Source organism: Squalius cephalus (assembly GCF_949319135.1).
Source record: "Squalius cephalus genome assembly, chromosome: 6".
Classification (NCBI taxonomy): Eukaryota; Metazoa; Chordata; class Actinopteri; order Cypriniformes; family Leuciscidae; genus Squalius; species Squalius cephalus.
Window position 1 is genome coordinate 3,993,993 of NC_137127.1, and position 15,503 is coordinate 4,009,495.

Genomic DNA, 15,503 nt, shown 5'->3' on the forward strand with positions numbered 1-15,503 from the left:
GAGATGCTTCATATATTTTTTTTTTGTGGAAAGAGATTATTTGATGAATAGAAAGTTGAAAAGAACAGCGTTTATTTAAAATAGAAATCTTTTATATCATTATAGATCTCTTTACTGTCACTTTTGATCAATTTAAGGCAGCCTAGCTGAATAAAAGTATTAATTTCTTTAAGAAAAAAAAAAAAAACTTTACTGATCCCAAACTTTTGAATAGTAAAAAGAAAAGAAAAAAATCACTTAAATGGTCTTTAAAAAGCATAATTTTCTTAAATAAAAAATATTATTTATTTTTGTTTTGGATGTGAAATACTAGGTTTTGTGAGATTCACATACCAGTGTTTAAAACCGTCTGAGATAAGCATGTTTCCACAGTTTTATCCTTTCTAATTTGTGTACTTGCTATCATAGAATTCATTTCCAGCTGGATCTTATCTCTAGTCATAATTCATAATATTGTGTTCTGAGAGAGAACAGAATACCGTTTTGAGCTTGAGGTTATCTGATGCACTTTCGTTGAAGGAAACTCCTCGGAGGAGATGAGAGCCGATCTGGACAGGAATTGTGGGTAATTCACACTGGATTGGCTGAGACGTGGTGTGAAACCGTCCGGCCTGCTGGGCTTCAGCGTCACTGCAGCAGCCCTGCACACACACACACACACACACGGCAATAATCAAACACTGTTCATATGCACACACAATTAAACCAAATAAACGACAACACACAAATGCATGTGCCTGTGAAGATGCAACAAAGTCATGTTTACAAGTAACAGCTTGAGAGCTTCTGAGGAAGTTGCAGAATTGAAATGTTATATAATTGTGAGTTCGGCAAGCAGTTTTTGAGATTTTAGGATTCCCCCATTCAAGTAAATGGGATTTGTGCAGCACAATATGTGCAGCATATTTAAATCTGTGGACATTCACGTGTCTCTATGTGTGCGACTGCTGAACACATGAACATCCTGAGAGAAGCTCTAATCTGCACTAAGCTGTAATTCCACACACGGCAAACATACCTGCAAAGCTGCTTCCACTGATTTGGGATTAAGGTGAAATCCGGCCTTCAGCGCATATTCACTGTGACCCAAAGAGTCTAACGCCACTTTATACGCCTGCAACACACATGCACACAAAGTCAGTGGGTCAGTCTGGGGCTCACAAAAAGCCTCATTATTAACAGAATACAAAATTATTCACTTTAAATTTTAATAGTACTATAAACTTCTGGATCTATAATACTAAAGATCTCCGTTTCTACATTCAACCCTGTTACAGGTCACTTTTTATTTTAAGTTTTGCACCATCATGATTTCACTTACAAAGTGATCATTACATTCTTAAAGTAAAAATATTTAATGTGCTCAAATACGAGCTCTGATATAACTATTGTTTAAAATAGTTTTAAAGTAATTAAAGCATTACGTAGCTCAAACAGTAAAGCACTGCACTAGTAACGCCGAGGTCATGGCTTCGATTCCCCGGGAATGAATGAACTGATTAAATGTATACCGTATAACTTAAATGCGATGTCGCTTTGCATTCTGCCAAAAGCATAAATGTCAGGGCTCCAGACTAACTTTTTTTATTAGGAGCGCTGTAGCCCCTGACTTAAAATTTTAGGAGCGCAAGCAGAACGTTTAGGGGCACACCTTCACATTTTCCCCCTAAATAACTATTACAGACAAATGCTTTGATAATAAATAGACTTAACGTACAGAAATTATGGTGCAGTTTTATTTTAAGATCACAGGGCTCCAGACTAACATCTGAGGGCAGCGGCACTAAGTTCTACAGAAAGTGTTTGGTAGCACTGTGGGATGACACAGCACTGAGCTTAATTTGAGGTGTATAGATAAAGTTAACGTTAATTATTGTCATTCATAATGTCTTAATATTAATTCAAAAGTAAAATGAGTGACAAAATAGATATTAGGGAGTGAAAATAGCAATTAAGCGCCCTCAGCAGCTATGTTTACAATGGTTATTTAGTCTCTTTTTTTTTTTTTAAATAAGTGTGAGTTTTCCTACTTCTTGAAACTTTCAGTTTTATAAATAGACAATCTTTTAAGGATGAACAAAAATGTTTTGGTCAACACATTAAAAATAACATTTAAATATGATATAGTTTTGAAGTGCTGGAAAAAGATGTGTAGGCTACTTTTATAACCACAGTATACCATAGTTATAGTTATGCCTGGTTCAGATTACACGATTTTGACTCCTAAAAATCTTGTCAATTCGTGGACAAGAAACATGTCAGACGACACGTTGCTTTACGACCAGTCATCGCGAGCCGTCTCACACACACATTCACTCGCACATATATGTACACACGCACTTACACACACACACACACACTCACCACGCTCTCGCTTGCGCATGCACGCACACACACACTCACGCACACACTCTCACTCACTCACTCGCGCACATACTCTCTCGCTCACTCACTCGCGCGCACACACTCATTCACTCTTGACGGAACCCGTCATGGAGGATCGTTAAAAAATTAAACATGCTAGTCTTTTTGTCGTGATGTCGTAAAGCATCGCAGACGCGACTTCGGTTGTCACCCACTATGACACACTATACGAGATTAAATTTACTGGTCGCACATGTGCGACTGGATGTAAAATTCAGTCGCACACTCTCAAATTTTGGTCGCAAAATGCGACCATTTGGTCGCAGTCTGGAGCCCTGAATGTACATACTAGATAATAGCATTTATCAAATAATTATCACAATTAAACTGTGATAACATGGTATAAACCACCAGTCATCACAAAAAGAAAACTTACAATGACAAACAGATTCACTTTCATTAATTATGATTTTAAAGCACTAACAGTAAACTATTGTTAGCATGGTAAACTGTTGTAAATGTGTGTGTGTGTTCACCTGTAGAGCGTTGTCGATCTTGGCGTTGAGCTCTTTGAGCTGGTGTTCAGGTATGGAGGTGTTCTGGGAGCAGAAGAGCTGCTGTACCTGAATGCCAGACAGACAGCCGTCTCTCCCTCGCTCCCTGAGACACGCCGTCACCTGAAACACACACACACCTATTTTAACATACAAAATTTCCTGCTACACCGCTGCTGCAAACATTTATTCATTCAAATAGTTGAGGAAGGTAGTATGCAGTCTGAACTGAATAGGATAACAGAGACTAAATACCGCATATATATAAATAAAAACAAAAAAGTATACATAAAAAAAAAGTTACATATAAAAGTTATATAAATGAACTATAAATTAAAATGAAAAATTCCTAAATATATCATAAAATATAACTAATATAAATGCTACGTGAATTTTATAATAAAATATACATTAAAACATTCATTTTGCCAGAGCTTGTTGACTCAAATGCATCAGTGTTTATTTATTTTTAGGTAAGTATTTGAACTTGAGTATTATAGCATGACAAACTGGACATTACAAAATATTTGGACAATAAAATGGGTAAATATCACAGAAAAACTATAAGAATATAAATATTTGTAAATCTAAAATGTAATGATTATAATGAAATCCTTTTGACTCCAGGCTGGTTGTTTGTGCACTGATCGGTGGTGTTGTTCACCTCGGACGCTCCTCTCCATGAGCGGATGGCTTCCTCCAGCTCCGTCAGGGGTCCGGGGTTTGTGTTCTGCGTGTGGGCATTCCCACGTCTCTCCTGAACCTGTGCCAGCGCCTCTGCCAGGCAGGACTGTGCCACCGGCTGGACTTTCTGCAAGGCCTGCGAGAGGAACTGAAAGTGCACCTGCATGACCGTCAGGAAGCAGCGGCCCAGGACCTGAGAAGAAGAGTCACATCAAGCCTTTAACCATCAAACATCAAACCCAAAATCACTTTCCCGGTCTCATTGTGAATGGTTCATCAATGCATATTACTCTGCAGACAAAAAACAGTCTGCTTTTATCAAAAGAAGTCACTCAAGTTGATGCTTTTATGTAAAAACAAAAGAAATATGTGAAAAATATTGCACTGAAAAAGATTCAGCCTTTAAGTGATTTCAAATGAAACAAAAAAAATTGTGTACTGTGTATAATTATTTTGTGTATGTATATATATTTTATATATACATATACATATACACACATATATATATATATATATATATATATACACACATGCATGTATATATTTAAGGAATATTTGCATGTATATACTGAATATATATTTATATATAATATAACAGCAACATATACAACATAAAATAAATGTGATGTAAACACTGGATCATTGTGCTCAGGCCACTTAAAACGTTTGTTCTTTGTCCTGTTGGCCCTGCGTATGTTTTCAATAAACAGAATAATGAATAAGATTTCAAATTTCCATGGATCGACACAAAATCGAGTCAGAATTGCAATGCATGAATTGCTTGTGTTCATAAAGAGAGAAGGCAGCAGACAGTCCCGTCACCCCCACCTACACACACATGCACGTATATATTTAAGAAATATATGCAAATATATGTATGTATCACCAACATATACAACATATAAAAGACTTCAAACAGTGGTGTACATCTGGTGCTGATGTTTTATTAATATGCAGGACCAAAACCATCAAGACCAAGAAACCCCATCGAGGTCAAGGCACCAGACACCGCTTGAAGTTCTGGGAAATGGCGGTCAATCCCGATAGTACCGAGCACGTTTGGGAACATTCCCAGACACAGAAGCATTCTGAACAGATTTACAGTGTTACCATCGTATCGCTTCCTAAATAGGGAGTCTTTTCTGACTCACGTCTTACTCATCGGCACGAGAAAGTGGAGACGAGCTCGTAAAAATAATGAGATATAGACACTGGATCATTGTGTGCTCAAACCACTTAAAATGTTTGTTCTTTGTCTTGTTGGCCCTGCATATGTTTTCAATAAACAGAATAATGAATAAGATTCAGAATTGCTGAAGATCGGCATAGAATCGAGTCAGAATTGTAATCCATGAATTGCTTCTGTTGATAAAGAGAGAAGGCAGGAGACTTGTCACCCCCACCCACAGCAGAAAGGGTTTCTTTTACAGGTATCTGCTGAAAATATCTACAGGCCAAGTTGTAAAGACAGAAATATGCCATCTTGTGCAACAGGAGACAGGAAAAACAAGGTGGCGCCAGTTTCAGTCTTTCACCCCTCGCGCAGAAGCACCTGAGAGACGAAAGCATTTATAGGAACCGGTCTTAAATGTTAGCTAAAGACAGATTTAGACTAATAGATCAACTAACTGTAACACTGTGTCCTAACCAGATGAGATGCGATAAGATTCCAGAGATGAATAATGTGTCTGTCCACACTAGACGCGACTGCGAGAAGCGTAAAGATCAATCAAAACCCACAGCCAATCAGAACAGTGTGTGGGCGGAGTCTCGCGGCACCAGAGAGTAATCTTGACGGCACTCGCAAGAAAATGGATAAGTAGCTACATAATCAAATTCACTAATATTACACCATTTAAACATTATTAAAAATACATAGGCTGAGTTACTAAAACAATCTTTGTCAAATAATACACTTGTTTGTTCACAGTTTGAACGTTCTTGCTTCCATTGGTTTAATTTCAAGATCTGAGGCTGGATAGGACAAACACTCTGATTAACATGGAAAAGAACCTGTTCTCGCGCGCCGTCGCGTGTAGTTAGGACAGTGTCAGGTCACTACTTGAACTTCTTTATTCAAAGCTAATTTAATGGTTTCAGGAATCGACGTTAACTCTTGTCCACTTGTTGCTGATAACCACAGGAAAGAGTTGGACAAGTGAAACTTGGAACTAGGATCAAATAAATCCCAAAAACTATTTTAAGGTCCAGAAAAATAAAAAATGTAATAAATAAAATTGCAATTGCAGAAGAAGCATTCAAAGTTGATTCTTGATTCTCACATACAGTGACAGAAATGCTGATGCCATGGGTTAGCCTAATAAAAAAAAAATGATCCCATTTGCTAGTTTTATTTTTATGCATACATTTACAAATGATCTATATATAGACATAAAAAATTTTTTTTAAAGGATTTAAAGGCTTTTTTTTTTAAATAAAGGATTTTAAAACAACCTTGAAATACTATAAAATGTGAGGTAATGTAGTACTACTACTAATAAATAATTATTATTTTTAATATTTACTTGCATTGTTATTATCATTGCTTCTTCTACTACTACCACTAATAATATAATATATTCATATTCTTTTTTTTATTTTTTATTAACAATGAATTTAAATAACACAATGTTTACTAGATACTAGAAATAGAAACTTAAGTGACTAAAAAGAGTGCAAGGCCATGAACACTGTGAAAGCAAATAGAATTGAAAACATCTAAATAAAACTTCTCAGAATAAGTCTGTTCAACTGTTCATATGCATACAAATCACATCACACAGTTTGGAAACCCGATCTAGGGTCAGTATTCTTATTGAGGGCATGCCGAGACCCAAAAAGAAGAGCGCTGCTGATTGGCCCAGCGATGCACTGGTGTATTTCTGTAGCAGCGCATCATTGAGACAATCGTGGAGTCGGGTAACACACCCCGGGGACGGGAATACCCTGCTGTCGCCCTGCCAGCCCAACGTAAACAGGAGAATGAACTTGCCCCTTCACACACACACACAGGCAGATTCCCGCGAGGCAGGAAGGGCCACTTGCAAACAAAAACGCTCATTAGCAAATACAAGACGCTGAATAGACACTAGCTGCCGCCTGTAAAGTGGCGTGTTTACAGAGAGCGTGTTCTGCTAATGTACGTGTGCATTTGAGAAACATTTCCTTCGGTTTCATTCACGAGTTCAGTAGGACGTGACTAATAAACAGAGCATTTTAGCTGCCAAAAAATGCATGAAAGTGTCACTGTCAAAACCCAGTGGTATATTTTTAAAAATACAACACTTGTATTTTTGTCTCGTCTGATTTTTTTTGACAGAGAACGGTAAAAAAACATACCAGTTTTGATGCTTTAAAAAAAACATCAGGGCTGCGTTTCCCAAAAGCATCATGAGCTAAGTTGATCATAGAGACCATTGGCGGTAACGGTTCTACGATCTACTTAGGCTTACAATGCTTTTGGGAAACACAGCCCTGGTGTTTTTGTTAAAGCATCAAAACTGCTATGTTTTTTTTAACGTTCCCTGTCAAAAAAAAGAGACAAAAATACAAGAGTTAAACACTTGAAAACAGAGCCGTAACTTTCCGGAATGGTTGTTTCGGATGAGCTGTAAAGTTCCTGTTTGAGTATTCAGGACATTTTTGCTTGTGCAAACATTATAAAACACTTTCAATATTTGAATGCATTCCACAGTAAACTCGTTCAGGGGGAAAGAACTTGGAATTACCAGAATATTCCGTTACATACTTTTAAAAACTTTGGCGTTTTGTGTTTTGGCACAAGGTTCCGTTGGGACTTTGTAAAGTTGGTCTCTATAAGCTGCAGGTCTGGCCCGGGTCCCTGCCACAGCGTGCCCGTTTTAAAGGCCTGCGGTGTGAATCCACATCCACCGGGGAGCAAACCCTCGCTCATATAAAGGCATCATTTCAGCTCATATGTGTCCCTCGAGTCGAGGCACGGAGACTGACCAGCACAGCTCAACACACGCGGATAGAAAGTATGTTCTCAGAGAGAGAGAGAGAGAGAGAGAGAGAGAGAGAGAGAGAGAGAGAGAGAGAGAGAGAGAGAGAGAGAGAGAGAGAGAGAGAGAGAGAGAGAGAGAGAGAGAGAGAGAGAGAGAGAGAGAGAGAGAGAGAGGGAAAGCGAGAGCATCTGGTTTCCGAAAATATCTCGGAACAGAGGAATTCCTCTATAAAAGATCTGCAAGCCTCTCCTCGCCTTTGAAAAATATTCAGTGTCTGGAGTAACAACAGGCTGATGGGAAGCATCAAGACTACAAGCACAAACACCACAGGTTTGATCGCAGGTAGAGCTGGATTTATAAGCATTCCTGTCCTGTCCTTCTAAAGCTGTGCTTTGAGTGAGACACTTAACCCCTTACTTGCTAGATTTGACAAGAAGTCTGAGGTGTAATGGTATTATTATACTACTACTACTACTACTACTACTACTACTACTAATAATAATAATAATAATAATATCAAAATAGATCGAGAAATTTCCGACAGCAGAAACATCAACATGTATTAACATTTGTGCAGGTTGTTTTCGTGCGACCTACCTCAACGTCCTGCAGGCTGAAGTCGTTCTGGTCTTTGAAGTTAGCCGCGCCTGCGCTGAGCTCCATCAGCATTTTGCCGATCTCGGGCTTTATTGCTGTGGTGAGCCGGCTGGTCGTTTCCATGACATGTTCCTGCACGTCCTTCAGTTGCATTGCCGCTTTGGAGTAACGGGAGTCCCGAAACACGCTGCCAAAGAGCTCGGTCAGGAACGCACTCGCACGGCAGAACGCGTTCAACGCGTCCAGGTATTTGGAGATGCCCTGTTGGATGTCCGCGATCGCAGATGTAGCGCCTGGAGGCGGGGCATGACAGCCAGAAGGGGAGGAGCCTATCGTTGCCATGGGAGAAGGGGTGGAGCAAGACGTGCCCAACGGGGCGCTGAGGGTCCGGCTGAGCTCCGGCAACTGGAACTGCTGGTGCTGCTGCACTTTGTGCTTGGACCCGCCAAGCAAAAAGCGCAGCTTGTAGTCCATTTTACTTTCTTGCGCACTGCAACAATACATAAGTATTCAACGTGCCCAGGAAGAGTCGGTCCTCACGAAGCAGACAACTCTTGAATTTTTTTTTTATGTGCACAAGTTCTCTATGCCTAATTTGGGTCTCCTGGAGTCAAGTAAATAGATAGCTTAAAGATCCCATCAGAGGGGAAGTCATGACAGTATTCCACACCGGATGAGAGCGATGCAAAGAAAGGTTTGAGGAAATCTTGCAGCCCAGCTGCAACTCTGGACTCTGCTCACATCAAAACGTTTCTGCTTATATCCCAGTGAAATGGCAATCCAACTCCAATTAGCTTCAAAAATTAGGTATTTTTCTATTAGAACTGGTTCCTCACGAGAAAAAAAAAAAAAAAAAAAAAAGATTATCTGCACATCACTTACACACCAAGCACAGCTTCAATTCTGGACGAAAATCCAAAAGTGCATAATCAATCCTTCAAATGGAAGTGAAAAACCCTTCTTTCCGAACTCTTTCCGTAGGCCTCTAATAAAAATAGAAAAATCTTAAAAATCTGTCAGCAAAAACAATATGAATTTTTTAGAAGAGGAAAAACAGTGACACCGTTCAACAGCAAGCACGGAGGATTGGCGTGAGCTACAGGGTGACGTGGCCTGAGCCGCTCTGACGGATCCAGTCGGTCAGAGGGTTTTCTGAGGGCCGAACAGTGGACCGGGGGGGCTGGTGGATCACACGAGATCAACGGGTCCCTCTTGATCCGTTTCCAGAGCCTGAGGTAGTTAATACTCACAACGGAAACAAATGTGCTTCCAGATAGGGGTCTCTCGGCAAATGCGGACCGCAGCAACAAAAGCACAAATTATCTGTAAGGCCTCTCGGTCATTTCCTGCGAAAGAGACAAAGAGAGAACGTCAGTGAGATTTCACAGGGAGGATGTGTTCTGACATTTGTTTCCAAGCGTTTCATGTTGATTTGATCAGACGTTTGTTTTCAGACGCCACACTGATTACAGTACAGCTTCTCTAATCTGTTTTCAGTTAAAACGGTGTCGTGTAATCGGCCCCCAAGTTAATCACCAATGATCTCTGCAATGGAAGTGAATCAATCAAAAACTAAATATAGATGGACAATAACTTTATTCTAGAGCTGCTGTAAAGCCAAAACAATCTCTGTTACTTTAATTTCCTATTATCACTGTAAAGCTGCTTTGAAACACTCTATATTGTTAAAGCGCTATATAAATGAAAGTGACTTGACTAAGTGGTCATTAAACCACTCAAATGCATACAGCCCAAATCTGGGGTTTTTAAAGTCAAAAGCCTCCCTTTTAACACAACATACACAATGGCACATCCCCACCTCCAAATTTGTACTAATTTTCAGTAACGATCATCAGTGTGCGGAGAGGTTTGTTTGCACATCAATAATAACGGACTCATCTTGTGCGCCTAATGCACGACTTTTACATCTTTACCGTGACTACAATTGACATCCATCAAAACTTTACTAGTGTGACACTGGTTTGCTTTATCCAACCAAGAGATGTAGTTTGCGTATCATTATGCTCATGCAGCGGTTGGGTGTTTTGAGTCAAAGTTCAGTGTATTTTAAAGTACAATGAGAAACGTCTTGGGCTGATCTGAAACAATCACAAAATAGGAGAGAAATTGAAGCCAAATACACTATTCTCTCTGCCATCTCTTTTTAATAATGTTTTTTTTGTGTGTGTGATTTTTGCCTTTATTGTGATAGGATAGTATAGAGTGGAAAGGAAGCTAGGAGAGAGACGGGATCGGGAAAGGTCCACGAGCCGGGATTCGAACTCGGGTTACCCGAAGCGCAGCAGCGCTATATGAGGCTATCGGTGCCGACCTCTCTCTGCCATCTCTGATGAAATCGGACATGTTTTCTCTGCATTATGGCTGTTTTGGACTGACTGTTCAAATGCATTTGCTTACTGGATTCTGGTACTGAAAACTTGGAGTTTACAGTTTAATGTTCTGATCGAGAACATCAAGATTTGAGGAATCATTCATGTCAAATGGAGCATGTTTAGATGCTTAAATGTATTAATTTCATATTACAGGTACCTTTAAATTGCAATGAGCAACAGTAAGTAATGCATGAGTTTGTAAACACTTCTATATGACAGGCACTGAAACAACAAATCACAATGGACCTTACAAATCACAATGGGCCTTGTAAAAAAAAAATCAGTGTTTGACCCTCATTATTCAAACCTGACAGAACACAATAGGATCCGAAAGAGCACAGCATCCCACTGTCTAAAAGAACAGAACAGGGTCATTGCCCGTCACAATATCTGCAATTCAAAACCATCAGGCAAAACCCATGAGAGACGTGTTGTTTCGGTCTGTCATTATGCAAAGAGTCCAGTCAGATTTGCATAAGCTGGAGAAAAAAAGAAAAAAAAGAAAAAGAAATGCTGCACATTTTTGCTCATTTTCACAGCTCAAGTCGTCACGTTTCAGGTGACAGACACAGGTGCTGGAGAGTCTATTATTGAACACAAAAACACACCCTGCGTGAAACGTGCCATTTTATGTAAGACTAGACATGGACTAGAAGAAAAACAATATTTTGCACATCCCTATTAGTAAGGCTGGGCGATATGGCCAAAAATATTATTACAATAAAATTATTCAGAAGCACTATTTTAAGGTGTCCGTGTTACAGTGTAATTATGCATTTAAGTACAGTGTAATAATAATTAACTACATGTACTTACTGTGGGGTTCAGGGTTTGGTTTAAGGCTAGTTGCATGTAATTATTCATAATATATAGTTATTACTACAGTAACTACAAGTGTAACGGAAACACTGAAATAAATCAGAATTTATCACGATATTCATTTCATCCTATTAATTGGGAAGGAAATCATTTCACATGTTTGTTGGACCTCAAGAATGAATGTAAACTTTACTTGTTTGTGTACATGTAAACTACGTCGTTTTTCCCCCAAAATTCTGTTTTACTTTTTCTTGATTCTGTGTTTTGTGTTTTAATTCAAATACATCATCAAAAATGGTGTCTATTAATTAAATGAATTCATAAAAATGTAATTTAAATTTAAAATAAAAAAAATGTAATCAATCTTTTAAAATGTAACCAAATGAAAATATCAGAACATTGCATACCTTTTCTAATTAGATGAAAAAATATTTTGGATGGTTGTGTGATATTCCTTTTAAAAAATCCTAATAAAACAATGTAATGCTTTAAGAATTTTTTTTTTTTTTTTTAAGGAATATATTTTGCTGTAGTTCACACAGATGAAAAAGTGTCTCTTTCCACTGTCATTAAGCCGCTATGGTAACTTGTGCGGTTAAACAGCATAAAAACATTCCAGAAGTCCCTTATGTTTATCTTGCCGTGTTCCAGTGACCTCAAATCTCACTTCCTTTGACAAACAGCAAGCAGCAATCTAGGAAAACACTTGCTCACTTGCACAACGGGACCAAATCGCAGACAAACACTCGCGTCACCTTTAGACGACAGACACGGGCTCCTTGTGCGAGCATCTGGTGTCTTTCAGAAAGAGAAGAGCAGACGTCTGTCTCCTGTAAAAGCCCAGTCTTTGAGCGCATGACAAGGAATAGGCGAGCACAGTTCCTGTCTGTAAACCCTGCGGATTAAAGTGTGTTTTCAGTGCCAACCGGGTCAAAGCGTTCACTGCTGCTTTACCTGCTTCAATAACACACAACAGTGGAAACCGGGTGGCACAAAGACAAGCTTCACACACACACACACACACACACACTAGCCGAATGGGAGACGGTTGGGAAGCGCCACGGCCCAGAGAAAAGATTAAAAGGAAGTCTTGTGATGATGGATCATCTGTGCTGAAGGTCTCATGCTAAATAAAGTCCAGAGCTTCCTCTGTCAGTGCAGCTTCTTTTTGTGTTGACAAAAGAGCAATACTAGAGTATCAGTTCACAGAACACAAATCAATCAACCAGGGGTGTAGCGATACCCTCATGTCATGATTCGATACACATCACAATACACAACTCACAATATGATACTGCGATACTCCAAGACATTTGATAAAAGGTTAACAATTTTTTTTTACTGTTGATTAAAATGAATAGGCTTGGACTCGGTGCTGGAAACCCAATGCACAGGACAATAGAGACACCAGAATAAACATATTCATGATTCTGAAGCTGAAAATACAGAATTATTTTAGATGAATATGCTTGTACTTTCACTGACCAGATATATGTAAAATAATAATAGCCACTTTTTACTGGTAACATCAGACATTTGGCAATATCAGGACCCACAAATATTCCCCCATTGCATTATTAAACATTATATTCAATATTATATATAGTAGTTTATTGTAGTACTGACACTAAAACTCTAAGTAAAATTGAATTTTTTTCCCTCACACAGTAATTTTCATTTTGGGTGAATTATCCACGATACATATTGTTGTATTGTGATATATTGTGACACGATATTGTTACACCCCTACAATTGACCAGATAATATCGATGCAAGCTTGTTTTAGTCTACAATGATCCTAAACTCACTTATAACAACAGAATAAGGTACACAAAAGCAAGAAGTCAATTGCCAAACACATTTATCCAGAGATGCACAGACACACAGCAGTCAAAGCGATTGTGCATTGAGTTCTAAAGGCTGTAGCATTTTTATAATTTCATGTTATTTAAATATAAATATTAATTCAAGTCTCACTGCAAGCTGCTTTAGATCAAGCACACACTACGGTTCAAAAGTTTGGAGTCAGTAAGATCTTTACGAAACTAATACTTGTATTTAGCAAGGATGCATTAAATTGATCAAAAGAGACAGTAAAGGCATTAATAAAAAAAGCATTAAAAAAAATGCTGTTCTTTTGAATTTTCTATTTAAATCCTGAAAAATAAAATTACATCACAGTTTCCAGACAAATATGAGGAAGCACAATTTTTTTCAACATTGATAATCATTTCTACAGCAAATCAGCATTTTAGAATAAAGGATCATGTGACACTGAAGACTGGAGTAATGATGCTGAAAATTCAGCTTTGAGTCAAATTGCATTTTACTTTTCACAGAGAAACCCATTATTTTAAGTTGTAATAATATCTCACTATTTTTACTGTATTTTTGATCAAATAAATGCAGCCTTGGTGAGCAGAAGAGACTTCTTTTAAAAACATTTAAAAATCATACGGATCCCGAACTTTTGAACGGAAGAGCATATATTATCCACCAGGTTATTGGATATTTTCTGACTGCTGGGTCCTGCTATATTAAACCAAACGGCTGCTGTGTTGTATTTCAGGGTTGTGTAGAAACAGAAGAACTGGTATCGCGCCGCGGGGCAGCTGTTGTTCATGATCCACCAGACAGTTCCTGACGGGCAAAACAACAGTCCCCAAATACACGAATAATAAAACGTGAAAACACAACTGTCCACCACAGCTTTCCACTCACAGGACACACTTTGAAATCGTCCTTCACATCTGTTACTAATGAAGCCCAGGAATGTTCCGCTCCGCACAGAAAGGTGGATCATTATCAGCCCAAAGACACCAACAGAGAGGATGGCTTTCGTCTCGCTGAACGTCAGAGGAAGATCACAACGTCATTTATAACGCAGATCACACAATCACTCCTGCAGTGAGAGGCAAAACTCAGCTAGTTTGGGAAACTCAACAAAAAAGGGACAAACCAGCAGCACACGTTCAGCTGAATTCCACAAATGTTTTCCAGACAGGTTTTGGTCTGTTGTCTGATCCGAGCAACGAGAATTATTACAATATTAACTTAAAATCTTCTGTACAAGGGGTTTGGCTGACAAAAGTAAATTTAGCATATCAAAATAATAATTTTCACCTACTTAACCAGCATAATTTAGGGCTTAATGCAAACTCAACTAGTCTGTCTTAAGAAGCCCTAAATAATTATGCTGATTTATTCATTTTAGTTTGGGGAATGAAGCTTCTTGGAGAGGGTTTTACTGTGCTAAAATAAAATGCAATATTAATGCATCAAATTCCTCTCTCTTTTGTCATGTCACAGTTAAGGCTAATGAAATACATATCTTTACAATATTTAATTTACAATCTTGTCAAACGACATTTCACCATTTTATTGAGGCATAAGCCAATGCTTTACAGTGATTTTCCCACAGCTAAACACACTTCATGCCTAAGAACTCCTCTTGTGGTAAAATCACTGTACACTGTAAAAAAAATTATAAGTTGTGACAAAATATGTTTTTACATTGCTTTAACTCATCAAAATAAGTTAAGCAATTCAACTTTTGTTATACAAGATTCAACTAATTTTTTAAGTCAGTTTAATGTAATTTAAGTTGAATATCCAAGTTGATTATACTTAATGTAAGGCAGCAACTTTTTTTTTTAGACTGCAAATTGTCTTCATTGCATTAATCATGTCAAGCTGAAATAAAACTAAAATAAAATGCAATATTAATGCATCAAATTCCCTTCTCTTTTGTCATGTCAGTCTACAGTTAGGCCCTAAGGCTAATGAAATACATATCTTTATAATATTGTCAAATGACTATTTTCACCATTTTATTGAAGCATAAGCCAATGCATTACAGTGATTTTCCCACAGCTAAACACACTTCAAGCCTAAGAACACCTTTAACTGTGGTAAAATCACTGTAAAGTGTCTTCATTGCATTAATCATGTCACGCTGCCCCAGAAAGCTCCTGTTTTTCATCATTTCTTCTCAAGGATCAATATAACATTCATTCAGTGGATCTATTTATGCAGTTCACTGACTCCAGAGCGTCTGTGGGATTATTCCTGGCGTTTCCCATTCAGAAGACAGACAACAGGCGAACACAACACAAGTGTTACACGCA

The 15,503-nt window shown here is 38.3% G+C and overlaps 3 protein-coding genes across 4 annotated transcripts in view; 2 read left to right on the forward strand and 1 right to left on the reverse strand.

Annotated features, from left to right (window-relative positions):
* The window catches only part of dnaaf4 (dynein axonemal assembly factor 4), a 503,354-nt gene that overhangs the window by 282,933 nt on the left and 204,918 nt on the right, over positions 1-15,503 (forward strand). The window lies entirely within an intron of this gene.
* garre1 (granule associated Rac and RHOG effector 1) overlaps positions 1-15,503 on the reverse strand; it is a 40,649-nt gene that overhangs the window by 11,635 nt on the left and 13,511 nt on the right. For both annotated transcript variants that reach the window (XM_079874607.1, XM_079874606.1), the window contains exons 2-6: positions 8,165-9,510; positions 3,583-3,795; positions 2,901-3,041; positions 1,019-1,114; positions 480-641 (exon numbers count right to left, since the gene is read on the reverse strand). In XM_079874607.1, the coding sequence (XP_079730733.1) occupies positions 480-641; positions 1,019-1,114; positions 2,901-3,041; positions 3,583-3,795; positions 8,165-8,668 (1,116 nt within the window). In that variant the 5' untranslated portion in view covers positions 8,669-9,510. The remainder of the gene's footprint in view (positions 1-479; positions 642-1,018; positions 1,115-2,900; positions 3,042-3,582; positions 3,796-8,164; positions 9,511-15,503) is intronic.
* gpib (glucose-6-phosphate isomerase b) overlaps positions 2,346-15,503 on the forward strand; it is a 38,484-nt gene continuing 25,326 nt past the window's right edge. Inside the window, exon 1 of the mRNA XM_079874609.1 lies at positions 2,346-2,359. The gene's annotated coding sequence lies outside the window, so the exon portion shown is untranslated. The remainder of the gene's footprint in view (positions 2,360-15,503) is intronic.